Source organism: Dermacentor silvarum, chromosome 1, assembly GCF_013339745.2.
Source record: "Dermacentor silvarum isolate Dsil-2018 chromosome 1, BIME_Dsil_1.4, whole genome shotgun sequence".
NCBI lineage: Eukaryota > Metazoa > Arthropoda > Arachnida > Ixodida > Ixodidae > Dermacentor > Dermacentor silvarum.
Window position 1 is genome coordinate 251,998,466 of NC_051154.1, and position 20,500 is coordinate 252,018,965.

At 45.7% G+C, this 20,500-nt stretch overlaps 2 protein-coding genes and 1 non-coding gene across 3 annotated transcripts; all 3 read left to right on the forward strand.

Moving 5' to 3' along the window:
• Positions 1–1,745: 1,745 nt before the first annotated feature.
• LOC119439223 (uncharacterized) lies at positions 1,746–5,214 on the forward strand. The gene is made up of 4 exons (XM_049660759.1): positions 1,746–2,202; positions 2,372–2,657; positions 4,080–4,451; positions 4,805–5,214. The coding sequence occupies exons 1-3, from the start codon at positions 1,746–1,748 to the stop codon at positions 4,129–4,131; spliced, it is 795 nt and encodes a 264-aa protein (XP_049516716.1). The 3' UTR covers positions 4,132–4,451; positions 4,805–5,214.
• Positions 5,215–5,323: 109 nt separating this feature from the next.
• LOC125939735 (uncharacterized) lies at positions 5,324–7,187 on the forward strand. The gene is made up of 2 exons (XM_049660247.1): positions 5,324–5,516; positions 5,882–7,187. Exons 1-2 carry the CDS (start codon positions 5,397–5,399, stop codon positions 6,422–6,424), a joined length of 663 nt encoding a protein of 220 aa, XP_049516204.1. The 5' UTR covers positions 5,324–5,396; the 3' UTR covers positions 6,425–7,187.
• A 4,968-nt stretch (positions 7,188–12,155) lies between these two features.
• Positions 12,156–12,338, forward strand: LOC119437847 (U2 spliceosomal RNA). Its single transcript, XR_005189556.1, has one exon. It is a non-coding gene; the product is annotated as a U2 spliceosomal RNA (small nuclear RNA).
• Positions 12,339–20,500: the final 8,162 nt, after the last annotated feature.

Sequence of the window (20,500 nt, forward strand, 5' to 3'; positions counted from 1 at the left end):
GAGAAATCACTAAAAACAAATATTGTTTCTCTTCAAACAGCAGATGACAAACCTGAGCGCCGTGTGCTCCCAAAAAGATTTTGAAATGTACTCGCAGAATAAGTTCAGCTTAACATTCAGCTAATCAACAGTGGACGAGCACGGGAAACCTCACCTGAGCACTAAATGTGCAGCAGAAGAATATCCAGAGCACAAAATATGTGGTGTAAAATTTAGCATAACGCCCCCCCCCCCCCCCTACACTTCGTGCTACGAGAGCAATGGGACATTGCAGCTCGAGCTCATCTTGCTGACAGTACATTTTTGCCGAGCATTTTTTTATGTTCCTTTCTTTACTCTAGCTGAAATCGTCGAACGCAGAGAATGTAAAACGTCAAGCAGCACTGTACGCAATACAAGTACGAGGGCAGCTCAGCATACATATCACTGTCTGAACCTTCGTTCGCCCTGCTTTACGGCACGCCGAACACGATGAGAAAACTTCGCTCGATTTCAGCTTTGCGTTCCATTAAATAGATGGTTATTTGTGTTTCTGTATGTTGTAAACTCGGTGACGGACAACATTAAGTCCACCTGAGCTGTACGAAAATTGTGAGCATGTACTGCCTCATTCACCATTGACAATAAACAATGTAAGCTTACTTGTTTGAAGTGTTTTATTGCCAGTTGAGGCCTCTCGGTCACCTGGCGACATATACAGATATCTGTAGTCATGTTATAGTACAGTACACACGAATACCGCCCCGAAAGCGGTAACAAAACGTCCAAAACCAGCGAGCGAGCAGCGCGACCAGCCCTACGAACCGCTACCGTAGCGGCCATATTGCTCACTACGTAATGATGATGTTAGTTTCGATTCTGCCACCGCCATCTCTCGGTCGCATACTTTAGTTCACAACGCCACCGCTACGCTTATTTCCGTTGCACTGTGGAAGGTACAGTTTCCCTTCTCTAAGTTTGTATGGGTGTTCTGTGGTGCCGGCTCCGGTGGCTCCGGTGCGCAAGCCATGTGACATCACTGATCCTTGCGCATGCGCAGCACGGCTCTTGATGTGCCGCGCGAAACGGGCTTGGCTAGGCCAGTGTAGCTAACGCTACAAAAGTATGGTGTTTCACAGAAAGCCAGCCGCGCCGTAGCTAAGGCAACCAGCGACGCCGCAGCTGCTAGAACACCTGGCGCAACCTATACCGCCTGTGTACTGCGCATGCGCCGAGAGCGAACGCGTTTCCCGCGTTCGCGCCGGGAAAATGCGGGTGGCCTCGGCAGCGGTTCGGCAGCAGATCGGAGAGACTGCGCGCGGTTTTCGCCGCCGCGCCGAGATCTGCGCACGCGCCGTGATAACGATTGGATCTGCGCAGGCGCTGACCTAGGCAACAGCTATGTAAGCGTGTGCACGGCGGCGCTCGATCAGTCGAAGCCATGGGACGCCCAAAGATAGTTCGTACTCCCGAAGAAGAGGCCGCACTTCGCGATAAATTCCAGAAAATGCTGGGGAGGACTTGGTAGTGGCAGAGTCCTTCCATGTTTTCTGGTCACGAAACTCCGCCGTCACGCTATGGGAGAGGTTCATACGCTGCCCAAAGCTGCCGCGACGCGGCGCCACTGCGCACCGGAGGGCATCGTTCGCGTACCGAAACGCTTGCGCTGTGCGAGGCGAGCTGAGTGATCGGGTGCGTTCTGTGCATGTGCTGCGCTATTTTTCGAGTGCTGGACTGTTTAGTTGAAGTGGCGGGGTGGGACAACGATGCCGAACACGTGTTGCGTGCCGGGTTGCCGTTCCGGCTACAAGGGCACGACCGAAAAGGTGTCGTTGTTCCATTTGCCTATTGACAAGGAACAGCGCGAGAAATGGAAGCGGGCCATACCGCGGCAGGAAGGTGGCGGTTTTAACTTCGAATCGAAGTATACGCGTGTGTGCGCGAAACATTTCGACGCCTCCGACATCGTCACTGCGTACAATTTCAACATCAACGGCGACGCCGTGTCCCTGGAGCGAGAGCAGCCGACGCTGAAGACTAACGCCGTTCCAAGGATTTTTGAAGGCCTTCCAGCGTACCTCACGAAGCCCAAACCTCGGTCCCGCTCATCGACAGTTCGACCCTCACGCAAACGACCACGTGAGTCGTCGGGTACGGTTGAAGTGCGCCGATCATCGCCAACGCCGTGTTCAGACTGGACTGATGCTGCATCAGCGAATGACGGTATGTTAGTCCTGTTTACGTCCGCGCCATCGGGTGTGGCTTACATTTTTGCTTTGTGATTGCACCCACAAATTGCTGACTTCTTGCCGTCAGTTCAACGGGCATCGGTAGAGCCTGCAAAATTTCAAGCTACATAACTTCATTTTTCTTTCTTTCTTTTTTTTTACAGACTTGGCGCTTAGTGACCCGGTCGAAGACCACCACACAGACAAGGCTTCTCAAACAGACCGCGTGGTTGGCTGTACCAGCTGTGCTGAAGTGCAGACGTTGAGGTGCCAGCTTCGAGCCGCGAAACAGCAGCTTCAACAATGCCAAGGAAAACTTGCCAAATTGCGAGTGCAGTCTGCCAAGTACAAACGGCAACAGCAGAACCTTCAAAGCCTTTCAGATCGCGAGAAATTGATTATTGATCAGTGTGTGATGAAGGCGAGCGCCAAGTCTGCTCGAGCTGTGCGGTAAGTTCGAAGCACTGCATCACATATATAGTATACGTGAAGGCGGTGGGGTCTTCGTGTGCTAATTTTAGGAACATAGAGGAACGTCCATGTCTATCATATGACAGTGGAAGCTACGTATTTGATGTGTTTTGAACGAATGTTGGTCGCTTTCAAATGCAAATCGATGCACAAGATCACTCAGAAATGACTCATTTTTGTGCTTGATTCCACCCATTCTGCATTGAATCCACAGTATTGAACCATGTAGCAACAATTTTTGTCTATGGTAAATGATGTAGAATTCTTGACTGCTGGGAGCGGCTTATTCACACCATCATAGCACTGTGATCTTGCTGTTTCCATCTTTCTCAGCACCTTAATGTTATTCTTTAGAGCATGTTTATTAACAGATACTGAATGATTGTTATTATGCACTGGGGACTATTATACATTTTGGTTAGAACTTGGGAATGCATGCACACATATTTGCTTGATTATTCGGTGTTCCATATTGACAATGCATCACAGATGTGTTATTTATAGTGGTCTGCTCTATTTTAGAGAATGTTTGCCTGCACGTTGACATGGTTTCCATGATATGCACAATGCATTATGCATGTTCACATCACCTCTTGGCATACAGATAGCCTTGGTTCACAGCAGTGTGTTTTTATGCTTGGTAGCATGCTTGAGCATGTCATGAATGAAATTTGCACCCATTCCTCAGCAGGTATAAGAAAGACTGGCTGTATGACTGCCTTCTCTTGAAGGTTAAGTCGACGTCTGTGTACACATATCTTCAAGAAAATAACTTTCTGCCCCTGCCGAACCCACGCACACTGTACGGCTACATGAAGAACTTGAAAGCTGATTTTGGCTTTGATGCGCACGTATTTACTATACTGAAGGAAAAGCTGCTGACTTCCCCTGAAAAAGAACGACGAGGTTGGAAAGCGCATCTCCCAAAGTGCATGTTGTACCTGTGCCTTTCTGAAATGATTCAAATTACAATTTTTTTTTCTCAGGTGTGCTCATGTTCGATGAAATGAGTGTCAGGAAAAGCCTGCACGTCAGAGAGTCTGACATGAAAATCATTGGAAAAGTTGACTTTGGGGAACACACCAGGCCAGGAGACCATGAAAAAAATGGTGATCACGTGTTGTTCTTCCTGTTTCGACCCTTTTTGCATGGATGGTCACAAACTGTTGGAACTTTCTGCGCATCGAGCGCCACCCCTGGCTCAGTACTTGCAAAGCTTCTACTGCAGTGTATTGTACACTTGTCAAATTCTGGAGCGGTTATTGATGCAGTGACATGTGATAATTCGACAACCAATCGGTCAGCCTTGAGGTCCCTAGGTAAGAATTTAACAACATACGACTTGTGCTGGAGGCCAGCCAGGAAGATTTAATTTTATTAGTCTCACACATTTCTATGCAGGCATTCGTGGCGACATCAGAGACAAACGAGTGTCATTTCAGCACCCATGTGACCCCTCTAGGATGATTTATACTGTCATTGATCCACCGCACATATTTAAGTGTATTAGGAACAACCTGCAGAAAGTCGGGAAGTTTTTGGTAAGTGAAATAATTTTCGTTCCTGTTAGATACACGCTCGTCAGGTTTTATCAGAAGTAATTTTTCCTTTTTCCTACAGCTGCCACAAGGCCAGGAAGTATATCATCATCATTATGCGGAACTCCTGGAATACGAAGAGCAGCAATCTGGACTGCGTGCTGTGCCAAAGCTCACAAAGGCACATATATACCCAAATGCTTTCCAGAAAATGAGCGTCAAACTTGCTGTTCAGGTAAGGTACTTTATGTTACCCGCCGCGGTAGCTCAGTCAGCTAAGGCGTTGCGCTGCTGAGCTCGAGATCGCGGGATCGAATCCCGGCCGCGGCGGCCGCATTTCGATGGAGGCGAAATGCAAAAACGCCCGTGTGCTTGCGTTGTAGTGCACGTTAAAGAACCCCAGGTGGTCAAAATTAATCCGGAGCCCTCCACTACGGCGTGCCTCATAATCAGAACTGGTTTTGGCACGTAAAACCCCAGAAAGAAGAAGAAGAAGAAGGTACTTTATGTTCAGGTACTATTAGGACATAAAAAATTGCTTTTGCACGTTACCCACAAAGAAATGTGACAAAAAATGCTTATTTCTAGTTGTTCAGTGAATCCACAGCTACAGCCATGGAATTCTACAGTGAGCAGGAAGCATGCAAAAAGCTCCATGGGTCTGCAGCAACATGTGAATTCACCAGGAGGATGAACAAATTATTTGACTGCTTGAACTCTCGGAGGCCTGAGCATGTGCAGTACAACGAAGCTGAACATGTTGCTGTAAGAATTATGCTTTTGGCCTTACACATGCCTCTGATTTCTTGCTAAAGACTTTATTACTTTACAGACACTGAAAGAAAGCGTCACATGGCTCGACAGCTGCTGCAGTTACATAGAAAGTCTGCCGAAGCAGAGGCAGATTTGCTTTTTGAGCAAGCCGACATGCGAGGCTCTAAGAGTAACCCTGTTCAGTACTATATCCCTTGTTGAGAACCTTCTTCAAGCAGGTTTTCGCTATGTATTGGTGGGAAAGTTTAGACAGGACCCATTAGAGGTAAACGAGTGCATCTTCCTGCATGCAACTAGGTAAATAACAAAGCATTTTTTTTTCTTTCGGAGATTTTTTGGCATTGTCAGACATGTTGCTGGAGATGGAGGACAGCCAACGGTCCAGCAATTCCTATTTATATATAGGATGCTTTCTGTGAAGAATCTCGTGCAGCCGCCCAAGCGATCCTCAGTAGCTGGAGATGCTCCGCAACTGCTCCTCAAGCTGCAAGATGTGTTCAACAAAGAAAAGCCTACTGCCTGTCATGTGAGCAACAATATATTTGGAGCAATGCTTACTGAACAGAATGAAATCGAGCAGACCTTTATAGTTCCTTAACTAAATGTACATGTCATAGTTCTTGTTTTGCATAGAATGATGTGCAAGTCCCTTCATTTCTGGCCACATTAAGCTGTATGGGTATCGCATATATGGCAGGGCACTGTGCAATGCACGCAGCATCAAGAATGGACGATTTTGCAGCTGTTGATTTAGAAAATCCATGCCGATTTTTGATAAAGCTTAGTTGTGGTTGTCATCGTAAAGCTGTATAACAATACAAGGCATCCAGTAAATTCCAGCATTGTGTGCGGGCTGTTGAGCATACCAACAATATGGTATTTGCATTTCAGGCTGACTCTTTGGCTATTCTTCTGGATGAAGTCCTCTTGGAACCTGCAGAAACCGCGGAGGAGGCTTCAGTTCTGCGCCATCAGCAGTCTCCAAAAGAATACATAATGGATTATCTTGCTGGCTATGTCGCAAAGAAGTTTTCTTCATTGAGCTGCTCGAGCTGTGTTGGAACAATGAGAAGTTTGGAACGAGCGGCAACTGGCCTGATTCTTGCCAAATCCAGAGGTAGTCTACAAGTGCCCTCCAGCCAGCTAGTCGCTCTCCTCCAAATTGTGGAAGATCATTTGGAAGTGTACACAGTTGACAAAACTGCCTGTTCTGATGTGAACATGAATATTGTGGAGAATGTTTTGATGGACAGTCGTACTGCTACAGCTGCTGTTGGCTGCAAATCGCACTTCGTAAGCACAACTGCAGAAGTAGTTCAGTTTTTTTTTCTTAAGACCCGCTTGCATTTTTTCACAAGAGAAAAAAACAAGCAGATGCAAGCAAAGGGACGAGCTTCATGTCCAGCAGGGGGTGGTAGGAAACCAACCAGTTGAAGGGGTACCAGTGAAGGGGGCGCAGTAGGAATCACGATTATCGTGTAAAGGCGACCACTTACAAAAAATTGCAATGCTGATGAAGGAGAACAAGGGTGTTGCAAGGTCTGATGAGGGCATTGATGATAAAACACATTTGTTTCATGCTTTGTTGCAACCTCAATTTGTGTTATGCTAGTGTAGCGTAGTTCACATCACAACAATAGCGCCTTCACCGCGACAATCTATGAAATGTATAACACTAGAATTCCTTTAAATGCAAGTGTTAACAACAGAATAATATGCATTGTTTTATTTTCCATTGTCCTTTAGGCTATTGATGGGCTACAATTCTTCAATTGCATGTACTTTTAAGTATATCATCATCATCAGCCTATATTTATGTCCAGTGCAGGACGAAGGCCTCTCCCTGCGATCTCCAATTACCCCTGTCTTGCGCTAGCGTATTCCAACTTGCGCCTGCGAATTTTCTAACTTCATCACCCCATCTGGTTTTCTGCCGTCCTCGACTGCGCTTCCCTTCTCTTGGTATCCATTCTGTAACCCTAATGGTCCACCGGTTATCCATCCTACGCATTACATGGCCTGCCCAGCTCCATTTCTTTCGCTTAATGTCAACTAGAATATCGTCTATATCCGGTTGATCACTATTTCGAACGAAAGTACCTTGACTGTTTTGGGAACTGTACAGGTCAGTATAAATTCTTCCGCTGCTTTTACTATGTCATCTAAATTGCTGATGATATTACCATTCTTATCTTTCAGTGCATACATCTTGCCTTGTCTTATGCCAAGCTTTCTTCTTACCGATTTCTTGCTGCGTCCATATTTTACGGCTTCCTCAATCTTTCCCACGTTATAATTTCGAATATCCCTTATTTCTTCTTGTTGATCAGTTTTGACAGTTCAGCGAATTCTGTCTGATCTCTTGAGTTGGACACTTTCATGTTTTGTCGTTTCTATATTAGGTCCTTTGTTACTTGGGAGAGCTTACCTACTGGTTGCCTTGGTGCCTTACCTCCCACTTCAATTGCTGCTTCTGAGATCAGCCTAGTATGGTTTCATTCATTACCTCTATGTTATCTTCATCTTCTTGTTCTAAAGCTGCATATTTGTTTGCGAGCACCAGCCTGAATTGGTCTGCTTTTACCCTTTCTGCGTCTAGGTTGGCCTGTTTCCTCCTGACTAATTTCACTCTTTCTCTCTTCAAATTGAGAGAAATCCTAGACCTCACTAACCTATGGTCACTGCACTTTACCTTATCTAACACTTCTACATTCTGCACTATGCTTGGATCGGCAGAGAGTATGAAATCTATTTCATTCCTTGTTTCTCCATTAGGGCTTTTCCAGGTCCACTTCCTGTTGCGGCGCTTCCTGAAGAATGTGTTCATTATTCGGAGCCTATTCCTTTCTGCGAATTCTACCAACATCTCTCCTCTTGCATTCCTAGAATCGATATATATATATATAGTATATAAGCAGCTATAAGTAAGGAGGTTATTAGCACACTGTTGTTAGCTATATTTGCATTATTATTTGTTGAGCAAGTTGTCTGTGCGTGTTTAAGTAACAGCTGAAGAAGTGGAATGGTGGTATCTCTAACCAGCCATTCTTTTTAAATTGCTGTATTTGTGATGTGGCTACTTGTCTTCGTTTGAGAGTTGTTTTGCCATGTGTTATAAAATGCCTATGCTTTACACTTTCTTGTTTATAGAAACAATCTTATGCATTGTGCATTTATTGCCATTCGTTTGCTGGTGTTTGTTTCCTACCCCTTAATACATATCTCTCACGTTTCATGTTTTTTTATTTATGCTTACTATATCAGATTATTATATCTTTATGCTTATTATATCAGTGCTTTTAACAACTTCTTGCATTGTGAATGGTGGAACATTCATGACCGGACACCTCTTTTGTGCTGTTTGTATTTCGCTCCACTTATTTTACATGATAAATAAATGATCATGCTTGTATGTTGTTTTTGCACCAACACGTTTTATTTCTTTTCTTAATCGAATTATAAAGCAGTTTCTTTTAATTTTTCGACCATGATAAGAATATCAAGACCGGTGATTACAACATTTTAACATCCTGTAAATAGTTGTGCATTAAGAACCAAAATACCTAGTCTCATCGTTTCTGCGTCGAAACCACGAGCAGCTTGAATAAGTGCTGGGCTTACTGACGCTTCTAAAAGACTGCTTGCTAAGGCAATTGCCTAATTACAATACAGCTAGTCTAAACTGTGCAGGTCCTAACACTTCACGTTCGCCTTAATCCGTTGCTAAAAGCCGCACCGAAGACATTTAGTAGTGAATTTTGTCTTGCATTTATCCTACCTAAATCTCATTCAGAAATGGCATCGTTTTGCAGAGAAATCTGAAGCGCACGGAGCACCTCAATTTCCTTTTCATTGTCATTAAGTATTCTACAGAAGCAGCCTTTTGCAATAACAATTTCACACTTTTGATCTCCGGATAAGATACTGCCCACAGTTTAACAGAAAGTGAACAGCTGTGCTCGGTGAACAATCTGGCGCTATGCGCAACGGAGAGTTGGCGCTTACTTACGGGTGAGCGGGGGTGCAACAGCCCACATGTTTGCATCTGGTGATAAGTGGGACCACTGGTGCTTTGTGCGAATGCGTGGTGTCTAATTTCAGGCAAATATTAAACAGCGGAGCCTACCGAAGCGTTGAGGCGAACGGCGATGACGCAGAAATATGGACCGAGACCGCCCGGCCGTGCACAGCGGACGCATTTCGCCCCCGTGGGGGCGAAATGCAAAACACCTGTTTATTTACATTTAGGTGCATTTTAAAGGATCCAAGGTGGTCAAAATTAATCCTCAGTCCCCCACTACGACGTGCCTCATAATCGTATCGCGGTTCTGGCTCAAAATCCCAGAATTGATTTTTTTTTTTTTTTTTTGGTCCGAGACCACCGCAAGCTCCATGTTATGAGCGGCTTTTTTTTCGTCCCGGGCGCTCATATCATGGCAGAAGACGCAATCAGGCAGTTATTTAAGCATGTGGAATGTTAAAAATAGTTACGTGAAAATAAACCGACGGTTGTGGAAGTTGAGAAAGCTAGAATACCGAGGCTGCCCCACACACAAACCAGCGGTAGCGGCGTTCGCATGCCCTCCCATGCACGGTTGCGCCTCTAGCGGCGGGCGCTGGCTCTATATGAAACTGAGGCGGCAGTTTCGTGACCAGAAAAGCATGGAAGGACTCTGGTAGTGCTTAGGATAGCCCAAAAGCCAGGACTAGCTAGGTGTCCATCAGCTCCGCTGTTTCTTTAGCATTGCGCATCCAGTGCAAGCTACGCTATTTTTTTTTTATTACGATGTCCTTTTTATCACAATACGTTTTGACACTTCTCGCGATTAAATGCAGCTGGGGCATACCCGGCGATACGCTTTTATGACTGTTTTTATCACCGTGGCCACCATCTTTTTTGCCTACGCACAGAAACCGACAGAACCTAGCGTATAACAGCTCCACTATAATATATCTTGGCAGACTAAGAAATACTGAAAAAACACGAGTTTTGCCGCGCGCAAGTGCCAATGATGTGTGCCAACAGTACCAGAACCTTCAGCCGAGCGAGTGTTCTCCACTCTTATTCACTGCAGTCGCATCTTGCTTGCTTCCACGAGGCGCGTTCTACACCAGTGGCTGCTGCGTATGGCGCGGCCGCGCGCGCCCTATCTTGAAAGCGATCTGCGATGTGCGCGGCGTATTCGCCGCCGTGTTCGCGTTGAAGCGAAAGGCAGCACGAATGTCAATTCGCTCGCTGCTGCTCCCACGCTTCCTTACCCCAGCGTTATGACAGCGAGTTCCCGCGGTCATCGAGTGAGGTGTGTTCATGTTTCCTTGTGCGCGCGTGACACCATGCTTGTTATCTCAGTTAGTAAGAGAATGTTTACAAGTTTATACGGCTGATAAAGCTACTCTCCTTAATTCGTACAGCTGTCTACTAATTTTCATCGCAATCGATGCTTCACCTTTGGAGCGAAACTGGGACTTTTCTTTTTTCTTTCTTTCTTGTGCGCTGTGTAGTACGTTCTGACTGTCATACAAGACTTTCCTGCCTTGCCTCTCTGCATGCACGTTGTGCACCACATTTTTCGCGATGCGCATAATCACCTTCGAGGAGGAGACGCCATCTAAAAATAATAAACGGCATCCACAACCCCCGGCGCTCATCAAAGGCGTTCTCCGAGCAAAACTAACATATCGCACGCAATCCATCATGTCATGCTTCATGTGCCTACACGCGTGTAGAAGTTGGCGCCGAACTTGCCCGTACGTTCACATTTCATTTGCTGACACCATTTGTCGGAGAGAGAGAGAGACAGAAGAAAAGAGAAAGGCGAGAAGGTTAAAAGAACCGAAAATTCGGTTTGCTGTTTTGCACATAGGGATGGCAGAGGGGTAGATAAAGAGATAAGGATTTCTTACCCTGACCAGATGCATAGCAACTGGTCAGTGGACAATATGACTGGATAAGTTGTAATTCTTCGAAATGTGTTCATGTGGTCGCTGACGTCTTTTATTGCTACGCGGAGATGTAGAGGCCAATTCAAGTCATATGACCAAACCTCAAGATGAAAAGCTAAAATTTTCGTTTACTGGGGTCCGAAGGACTGAAGCTCCAAACTGTAACCTTTCAGAGGCTGTGAATAAGGTGCTTTGTTTTCATATTGAAGTGTTAAATGGCCAGCAGTCTTTGACTAAATGAGAATGACATCTCGAAGGTAAAGTTGAGGCTAGCTAAGTCGTTTGAGACAATCATCTTCAAACTGCAACGTTGCCACTTCGAAAATGCGTGAATCATTGATCGAACGAATTCTTGAAATAAATGCGAACGTTTCGTCGCTAACTACGCACTTTTCTTCCCTACCCAAATATGTAAACTTTACCGAAATGCTAAGTCGAGTTGACACCTTGAAGTCAAAAATCTATTCAGTGAATACACTGGAGGGCACCACCACACATGGAAAACATATCCGTAATACAGGACAAAATCCATGATTTGGAATATCGATCACGAACATCCAACGTTTTGTTCGATGACATTGGCGACAATGATAAATCATGAAACTGGGAGTCTTCCGAGCGTACGGTCCCAGAGTTTTGCAAAAGTTAACTCGACTAGGGTGTAACGAAAATTGCTAGAGCATATCGACTGGGTGATTTTGCTACTGGAAAGAAACAACCGATTATAGCGAAATTTTATAATTGTAAAGAAGTAAAGCCTATTTTGTCCCAGAGCTACAAAATGAAAAACAACTCAGGGTCATTCCACTCTGTGAAGGTGGATGACCAGCGAAGCTGTGTATGTGGTCATTGACCGTTGCTCCGGTGAAACGTTCCAAGTTTCCGGGATCGGGGCCACATGGACGGTTCGCGTTTCTTTTCGCCTTGCGGTCTTGGCGGGCAGCACGCGCTTACGCTTGGCGTCCGCGGCTCGCTCATCGTCGGTGGTCTCCTTCCGCCGCCGCCGCGCCCATTCCATTTTCTGTTCACGCCGTCGTTCTTGGTAGGCACGCTATACTTTTTCAGACCGTACAACACGCGGCCTACCCATTTCACAGTCAGAGCAGAACTGAGGAAAGGAGCCTACGTAGAGCATGACGTCAGGAGACAAAAGACACTCAGATTGGTAGGCACTAGTTCGAATACGCGGGATGGCGTACACGAGTATGGCGTGAACGTAGACATGGCCGACGCGGGTCAAAGTGTAGTATCTGTTCTTATCAGCTCAATATCTGACATGGGTTGTATTTGTACCCAAGATATTAAACTTATTTTTGCAAGTTGGCGGAATGCTTGAAGCCTGCTTCACCTCCGCCGCGGGTCGGCCCTGTATTGCACTATCTTCGGGATGTTTGTTCTACGGACATGGATCCACTGAAAACTAGCCATATAATTAATGGTTCTTTGTAATACAAGTGTCGGTATTGAACGAGACTATTCGGAAGTCGTACACGATAAACCCCAAAGGCTCTGGCAGTTCTTTAAGACGATGAAGAAGGAAGGGGACAAAGTGCGCCTTGTTTTTAATAAGCTTTTTTGTGAATGATCGGGGTTATGTGTTGTATCCAAATGCCAATGGTCCTGTACCTATTCCAAATCGTACCATGAAATTCGCCCTTGGTTTCTTCAGTCTTGTGCACTGCCTCATACCTGGCAACGTCACTTCACTGTCCCAATAAAATTTCTGATAACTGTGCAGTTACCGTTTTGTACACAAATATTAAAGAGTTCTGCCTAAATCTGTTGCCTTGTCTTCACTTGTCGATTCATGCTCTGCATCCATCGTGACACTGACTGAAACGTGGTTGCAACGAAAAAGTATCGGATAGCACTATCCAAGATTATTGGTGCGAGTGTTTTTTTTTCGCTGCGATAGGATACATAGAAATGGTTGTGGCGTCTTTATCGCCATAAAAATGAAATTTGTTGTTTTGCCCACTCGTCACTCAAGTTCGGCGCTATTCATATAACTGTGTGCGTAGTTTACCGCCCTCCGATATGCGAATGAATTTAATTGCTAAAAGTGTTGTGACCATGCAATATTCAAGCCCTATTTTACTGACTTTTGGAGAACTGAACTTTCCAGAAATATGCTGGCGCATGCAATCTGTTCCGTCAGACCACACCGAGGCGCATACAATTCTTCAAAGATGTCTAGACTTTTCCATTATTCCACAGTGGCGTTCAATAATAATTTCCCCTGCCTCACTTCTATTCATGGCAGCATGCTGAAACTGTGCATGTCTAATGACATAAGTCACTATAGGTCACGTGCCAATATGCAACTCTGAACTAATAACGGTCTTTGTTTTACAGGTGCTGAAGTGGTGTGAGGTGTGATAATTAATGGATGCAGTGGAATACAGAGCAGTCATCAAGTTCCTGTACTTGAAAGGCTGCACTCCAAGGAAGACGTTTGATGAGAGAAAAGAGGTTTATGTGGAGGATTCCCCATCATATGATGTAGTGAAGAACTGGCATCGTCAATTCTAATGCAGTCGGACTTCGGTGGAAACGGCTCCGATTGCAGGGCGACCCCACTCTGCTATCGATGAACACACCATCCAGCAAGTGGAGGCCGCCGTTTTGGAAAATCACCGCGTAACCGTTCGAGACCTAGCCCAAAATGTCAAGATTAGTGTGGGGTCTGTGGAAAAAATCATTCAGAACCATCTTCATATGCGTAAGGTATCCGCTCGCTGGGTTGCCCGGCTGCTTACACCTTTCCCAAAGCAGGAACGAGTCGAATGCTCCCAGGCTCATTTGATCATGTGCCATGGAAACCAGGAGGACTTTTTCAACAGACTGATTACACAGGATGAAAGCTGGGTCTATCACTATGATCCGGACAATAAAGGCCAGTCGATGCAATGGAAGCACTTGGACTCACCGCCTCCAAAGAAGGCACGCACCCAGCCCTCGGCGGGCAAGGTCATGCTCACAGTCTTTTGGAACCAGCACGGAGTGGTCTTGATGCATTTCCTAGCAAAGGGTGCCACGATTACTGGGGCATACTATGCTTCACTGCTGCGTAAATTGCGGGAGGCCATCAAAAGCAAGAGACGTGGCATGGTCACCAAAGGTGTCCGCCTTCTGCAAGACAATGCCCCAGTTCACAACTCACATGTTGGCCAGATGGAAGCACGCTGCTGCGGCTTTGAAATTCTACCGCATCCCCCTTATTCACCCGACCTCGCACCATCTGACTTCCACCTCTTTCCAACAATGAAGTCATATTTGAAGGGCAAGCATTTTCCAGATGATGAGACTCTGATTTCTGAGGTCACAACATGGCTTTTGGGGCAACCTGTCGACTTCTACAAGCGAGGTGTTTACAGTTGCATAAAAAGATGGGAGAAGTGTGTGTCCCTGGGTGGCACCTATGTAGAGAAGGACTAATAAATCTGCAAAGTTCCGTTGCTCTCCGTCCAAAGGAAATGGGTCAGGGGAAATCATTATTGAACACCCCTCATCAGCCAGCACACACGATGCTCACCACTAAGTGCAAACCTACTCGATTTGGCACTAACAAATTATCCGGGGATTATTTCAAACGTAACCCACTTTCCTGGTCTATCCTATCATGCTATTAACTGGTAACTTGAGTAGGCCACTAAACACGCGCCAAAATATTTCTAAACAAATACAACGGTATCGCCAGGTGATTTTTACAGCAGTGAACTCTCAACTTTCTCGTCTTGCTAATCGTTTTCTGTCTGGGCATTTAAAGCGCAGTGTTAAATAAAACTGGAATTTACTTAAACACGTTCCAACGAACCTACTCGTATTATGAGTTCATACATGTATTAACCACTAAAAACACGAAAATGTGCCATAGTTTAATCATCAACTACGGCGTGTTAACAATAAGCAATAAGGATTGTACAGGCAACCAAACAAGCGCTAACTTTTCGATTCGTGGTACCATTACAACATATGCGGTAAAGATTATAAGTTATTACTCCAACCACCCCAACTATGATTTCTCTTTTTCTTTTTTTTACCACGGTCTTTCATGGGTGGTTACTAATAAATTTCGCAAATTCTGGCACTTCAATAACCTGAATGATATTGGGGACATAATTACCCCAGGTGGTGATGTAGATTGTATATCAAGCGGAGTTCCCACAACTTTCTATCGATACTTTTCTATCAGCTTTTTCTAACGAAGACATCACCTCATGCCTTAGGATAAACTTTTTAGTAATATTCATAGGGCCAGAAATGGCCTTCATTGACGTGGCAATTTTATCGTTGTAAAACAAACTCAAAATGTTCAATGTTTCGGATCACGTTGGTACGAAATGAAATAGTCAAGAGTATATCCCCAAGTATAGCCACTGTTCTTTGCACTTTTTCTCCATCATTAGCAACTGCTTCCGTTCCAAATGACTGCAAAATAGCAAAGGTATCCCTATCTTTAAAGGGACCCTGAACTACCTTTTATCGAAGTGAAGAAAGGCATTTGAAGTGAAAATATGCTATTTCAGAAATACTTCGCCGTAAAAAGTACTTCAATGAGTTCAGCAGAAGCGCAGCTATTGGCAATCAAACAATGCCTCTGCTGTGTTCTCCTTCCTTCTTCAATGCCTTGCACTGCGAAGGCTACGGCGGAATGGGGCGGCGTGGCCCCAACGCTCCGCCTCCAAAATGTCATCGTGGCGCAAATTTAATTTTGGATGTTAACGTAGACGCCACGACTTCCGATTTTGGTGCTTACGATGCACTAAACGTAAGCCAAACGCGGTTGTTCTCAGCGAGCCGCAGTGCACTTAGTCAGTGGACTCGTGGCGGCACCCCCCGGCGGCCGCGGTATCGACGCTACGTAGCCGACCGCAGCTACCAATAGCAGCCACGTGTGGGAAACCGCTTTATTACTAAATAAAGCGTCCAGAAAAGATTGAGAAACATGGACTCTGTTGAAAAAAGAGGATTTGAGAGAAAGGTGACTTTGCACTCCCCTTGCGAGCTCCACGCGCCACGTACGACAGAAACACCCCATTGGACAGAAACACCCCCTACAGATGTCGACCACATGTCCGAAACAGGACATTAGAATGTCCGTAGGACATACGTAAAAATCCTGTGCATCACTTTTGGATGCCCATGGGATCGTCCCATGCACGCGAATTGGCGATCCTAGAAACGTACCATGAACGTCCTTATGGAATATTGGGACGTCCAATGGATGTTTAAATATGGATATTTCTTATTGCATCATCCTGGAAATCAAGCCTATTTTGTCCCACAGCTACAAAATGAAAAACAATTTAGGGTCATTCCACTCTGTGAAGGTGGATGACCAGCAAAGGTGTGTATGTGGTCATTGACCGTTGCTCCGGTGAAACGTTCCAAGTTTCCGGGATCGGGGCCACATGGACGGTTCGCGTTTCTTTTCGCCTTGCGGTCTTGGCGGGCAGCACGCGCTTACGCTTGGCGTCCGCGGCCCGCTCATCGTCGGTGGTCTCCTTCCACCGCCGCCGGCGCGCCCATTCCATTTTCTGTTCACGCCGTAGTTCTTGGTAGGCACGCTGTTCTTCTTCAGACCGTACAACACGCGGCCTACCCATTTCATAGTCAGAGCAGAACTGAGGAAAGGACACTAAAGGATGATAGTCATGACCATTACTGAGCAAAAATGACAATGACTCAGCGAAAAAAATAACACTCAAAAGCAACTGAATGGGTTCGGACGTGGGTACTAAGTGAAGGAAACACTAAAGGATGATGGTAGAAGTCATAGTCATGACCATGGGCCGTATTCTGAAACGTTCCATTTGGGCGAAATTTCTTTTTTCGCTTTCAGGCGCGCGCTGATTGGCTCGTTGAGCAAAACCGGAAAAGAAGTCGCGCCACCTAGTAGTTCCGGTGTACGTCATTTTGACGTCACGGTGTCAGTGCGTGCTTCCGACATGTATTGAATAAACGAACACGCCTGTGTCGTACTGCGGCCGATACATTCGAAAACAACACACCCGAGCCGCCCTGCACTCACACGGTGCGCCTTCTCGTGTGTTTTGCGAAGCGTTTGAGAGCGCGTGTTGGTAGTGCATGCTGCCGTCACGGGTAAGCAGCCGGTTGACTTATTGAACGCGACTTTCGCCTAGGCGAAATATCGCCGCAGTGGAACGTTTCAGAATACGGCCCCATGACTCAGCAAAAATGACAATGACTCAGCGAAAAAATATTTACACTCAAAAAGCAATGGAATTGGTTCGGATGTGGTACTAAGTGAAGGAAAAGGCTAAAGGTTGATGGTCGAAGTCATAGCCATCAGCATGAGTAAGGCTTTTTGCCTTAAGGTCTCTTAGGCATAGCGAAAGGGACTCCTGAGGACTCATAATATATCATTACATGCGTGTCATCTAGGTCATGAAACAGCCGCCTACTTCTTGGTGCTCTCGTGGTCATTTCGTTAACTAGGTAAGCTCCCCGCACACTGCTTCGTATAACATCGATTCTCACACGGCGTGGGATCTGCTGGCTTTTTTTAGTAGCTACACACACGATCACAAACAATGCGAAAGATGTCACAGCTACATTAAGCGTTAACGAAGTTACTTGAGACTTGTTCAGCGGTGATAGAAACAGACAGCTTGCTATATGGTCACCCATTTATAGTGCAAATGCGCTCTGCATTGATGACAAATTCTGGTAAAGGTCACCAAAGCAAACATTGACACTTTCGAGTAGTGATGAGACAATTCCAGTCGAGCAATTATTTTACAGATGCACTTCAGCCAGTAAAAGAACTTTAGAAGCCCTCTGTAAAGGTGGGAGGGGGCACAAAGGAATCGTTAGTAGGAGGCCACGGCAGGCTGGCTCACTTCAGCGTTCTCACGCACCTACATGCAAAATTTGCTGAAAAGTTCACCGGTGTCTTAGTCATCAAGGAAGTTGCTCCAGGCTTTCGGCAAGCTTGCTTCAATGGTCGCACACAGTAAAGAATACAAAAAAATTGAGGTGCATTGGGGTGTTATAAAATTACTATTATTTCAGCAGTTACAGACACAAACACTACACATGTACAAAAGCAGTTACTAAACGCTTGCTTCAGCACAAAACCAAACTGAGTTCACAGACGCTAGAAGTTACAAGATACTTGCTGTGCTTGAGTGGTCACAGACAAAAATTCACCTTAGGAATTCACAGGCTCAAAGGCCTCTAAGCACGTTAACAGAACCTGAATACACTACCGTGGTCGCAGCCAAATACTTCTGAAGAGGTAACAGGTACGTTGGCGACTACACAATTTACTAAGACTTGCTGCAGGCTGGCTTCCGCGGTCTCGGACACAAAATGCACTGGAGCTAAGAGGTACTACGAAATTTAGTACGGCTATTTCTGTAGACTTGCATGAACAGTCACAGACACACAAATTAACCCAGAGTTCACAAGTACATAGGCACCTAAGGAAGTTACCACTGGCTGGGCGCCGCCTTTCATCCCTGGTTGCAGATGCAGAACAGAAGAGATCGCGAGTACGTTGGCGGCTACACAATTTACTTGTCATGCGGCAGGCTCATTTCAGGGTCGCAGGCACGAAAATGAACTGTTCAGATCACAGGTACTAGGAAAGTTCGCGGAGGTTTTCTGCGGCCTGCTTCAGTGGACCAGGCTGATGGAAGGCACTCAGCGGGGCTCTAAAGTATGCAAGAAACACGTGTTAGAAATATGTGCAAAAATTACTGTCCACCATGTGCATGTTAAGAACCTGCATTTCTAACAGCAGTTTCTGATAGCAATCTTTGCTTGCTTGTGGGTTTATACAAACAAGCTGAGCTAACAGTCAACAGAAAAGTTGTCATCACCTCAACTCTGCGCAAGGATAAAGGGAATTCACCAAACATCTCTACATCTGCATGGCGTTGTCAAACGAGCTGACAACAGTAAAAGTGTCGCAGTTTCGGCCGAAACGCGAAGCAGTGATTGCGATATAACAAATTGCCAGAGAGCTATAATAAGTAAATTAAGCAGCTCACGTGGTATCGCCAGTGTAAATTAAACCTGCTCTTACTTATTAAATTAACAACATTGGTGTCGTGAGCAAAGGCAAACATGAGCACATCTCACTCGATGGCAGGGGAACTCGCTGTCGGAACGCTGGCGTGATGAAGCGAGGCTGCAGCGACAAGCGATCGCGTCATTGCTGCTAGAGCTACGCGTTGCCAGATCTTGCAGAGCTAAGTTTACGCGACCTTGGACAGTAAATCTACGCGGGCTTTACTGAAGCCACAACCCACGGCGGTGCACGTACTCTGCGTACGCCGCATCAGCTGAATTTTGCCTGGAGTGTCCCTATAATTGCTATCGAAGTAATAATAATTTTAAAAATCAGTCGAACGTCGACTATAGCTTCACAAAAAATGTAATGACAGTATCGGGGATGCAACAGTTTCGTAGTTCGAAAGTGACAGTGTGGTGTGAATTTCGTCTTGTACAGCATGTCGCGCACGCATGTCTGATGGCCCCAATGATAGCAAATGCGAGAGGATAGAAAACTGAAACAGCGCGGTTGGACAACCGCCATGAGTGAGAAGTGTTGCCACTGAGATACAAATGGCTACAAAGATTCCGTTATTGGAGCCTTACGCGGTTTTACGATTGCTCTTGCAATCATGGTTACGCAAAGAAAATGCAAACGGCAGACGGAGCTTCAGCAACACGGTTAATCACCGAGGGCACGTGCCAGACATTTAACAGTCAACAGAGACAAACGTTCTCCATTACGAAAAATACGACAACGTGCGAACGAGCAATGGTCTAATAAGTGGCGTAAACGTTTCGATCGTTACAGAAAGCTGAGATGAGACGTAAGCTTGACCTCACCATCATACTATAGCATGCACCCGACGTGTAAATAAGCAGCAGTTTCAGAAGAAATCGCCCAAAAGTTTCGTTATTCCCAGAAACGCACCGTGGTACAGCATTTTTTGGCACGAGCAATATACCTGCCTAAAAGAAACGCGTGGGAATTCGCGGCCGACCAACCATTACACGCAGCAAGTGCTCCGATCGTGATAGGAATGCCAACAAACGTTTACTTATTCCAACCTTAGGTTGTTTTACGATTGCTCTCGTGATCGCGGTTAGGCAAATAAAACTCAAACCAGCAGACGAAGCTTCAGCGACACGGTTAATCAGTGACGGCGGGCGCGTGACACAAATTTAGCAGCCCACAAAGACAAAGGTTCCCCATTATTAAAAGCGAACAATACGACCGCCTGCGAACAAGCAATAGCGCGTAAATGTTTCGATGGCTACAGGAAGCTGACACCTAAGCTTGATCTTATTACCATCATAATAGCATGCATCCGACCACATGTAAATAGGCAGTAGTTTAACAAGTGGGCCAACACTTTCGTTATTCCGAGAAACATGCATGGCACTGTTTAGCACGAATATAGCAGCTGTGAAGACAAGCGCGGTAAATTTCAGCAGCACGTCCGGCCAAATAACCATCACGTGCAGCAAGTGCCCCGACCGTGATACAGATGAATACATCTGCATTCCACGTCCCAAGTTCGC

Bases quoted from the DNA above. Each gene is read 5' to 3' on its own strand.
- LOC119439223 (XM_049660759.1), top strand. From the start codon at position 1,746: ATGCCGAACACGTGTTGCGTGCCGGGTTGCCGTTCCGGCTACAAGGGC. The intron at 2,203-2,371 runs GTATGTTAGTCC...TTTTTTTTACAG, and splicing joins TGCTGCATCAGCGAATGACG to ACTTGGCGCTTAGTGACCCG. The intron at 2,658-4,079 runs GTAAGTTCGAAG...ATTTCTATGCAG, and splicing joins AAGTCTGCTCGAGCTGTGCG to GCATTCGTGGCGACATCAGA.
- LOC125939735 (XM_049660247.1), top strand. From the start codon at position 5,397: ATGCTTTCTGTGAAGAATCTCGTGCAGCCGCCCAAGCGATCCTCAGTA. The intron at 5,517-5,881 runs GTGAGCAACAAT...TTTGCATTTCAG, and splicing joins AAAAGCCTACTGCCTGTCAT to GCTGACTCTTTGGCTATTCT.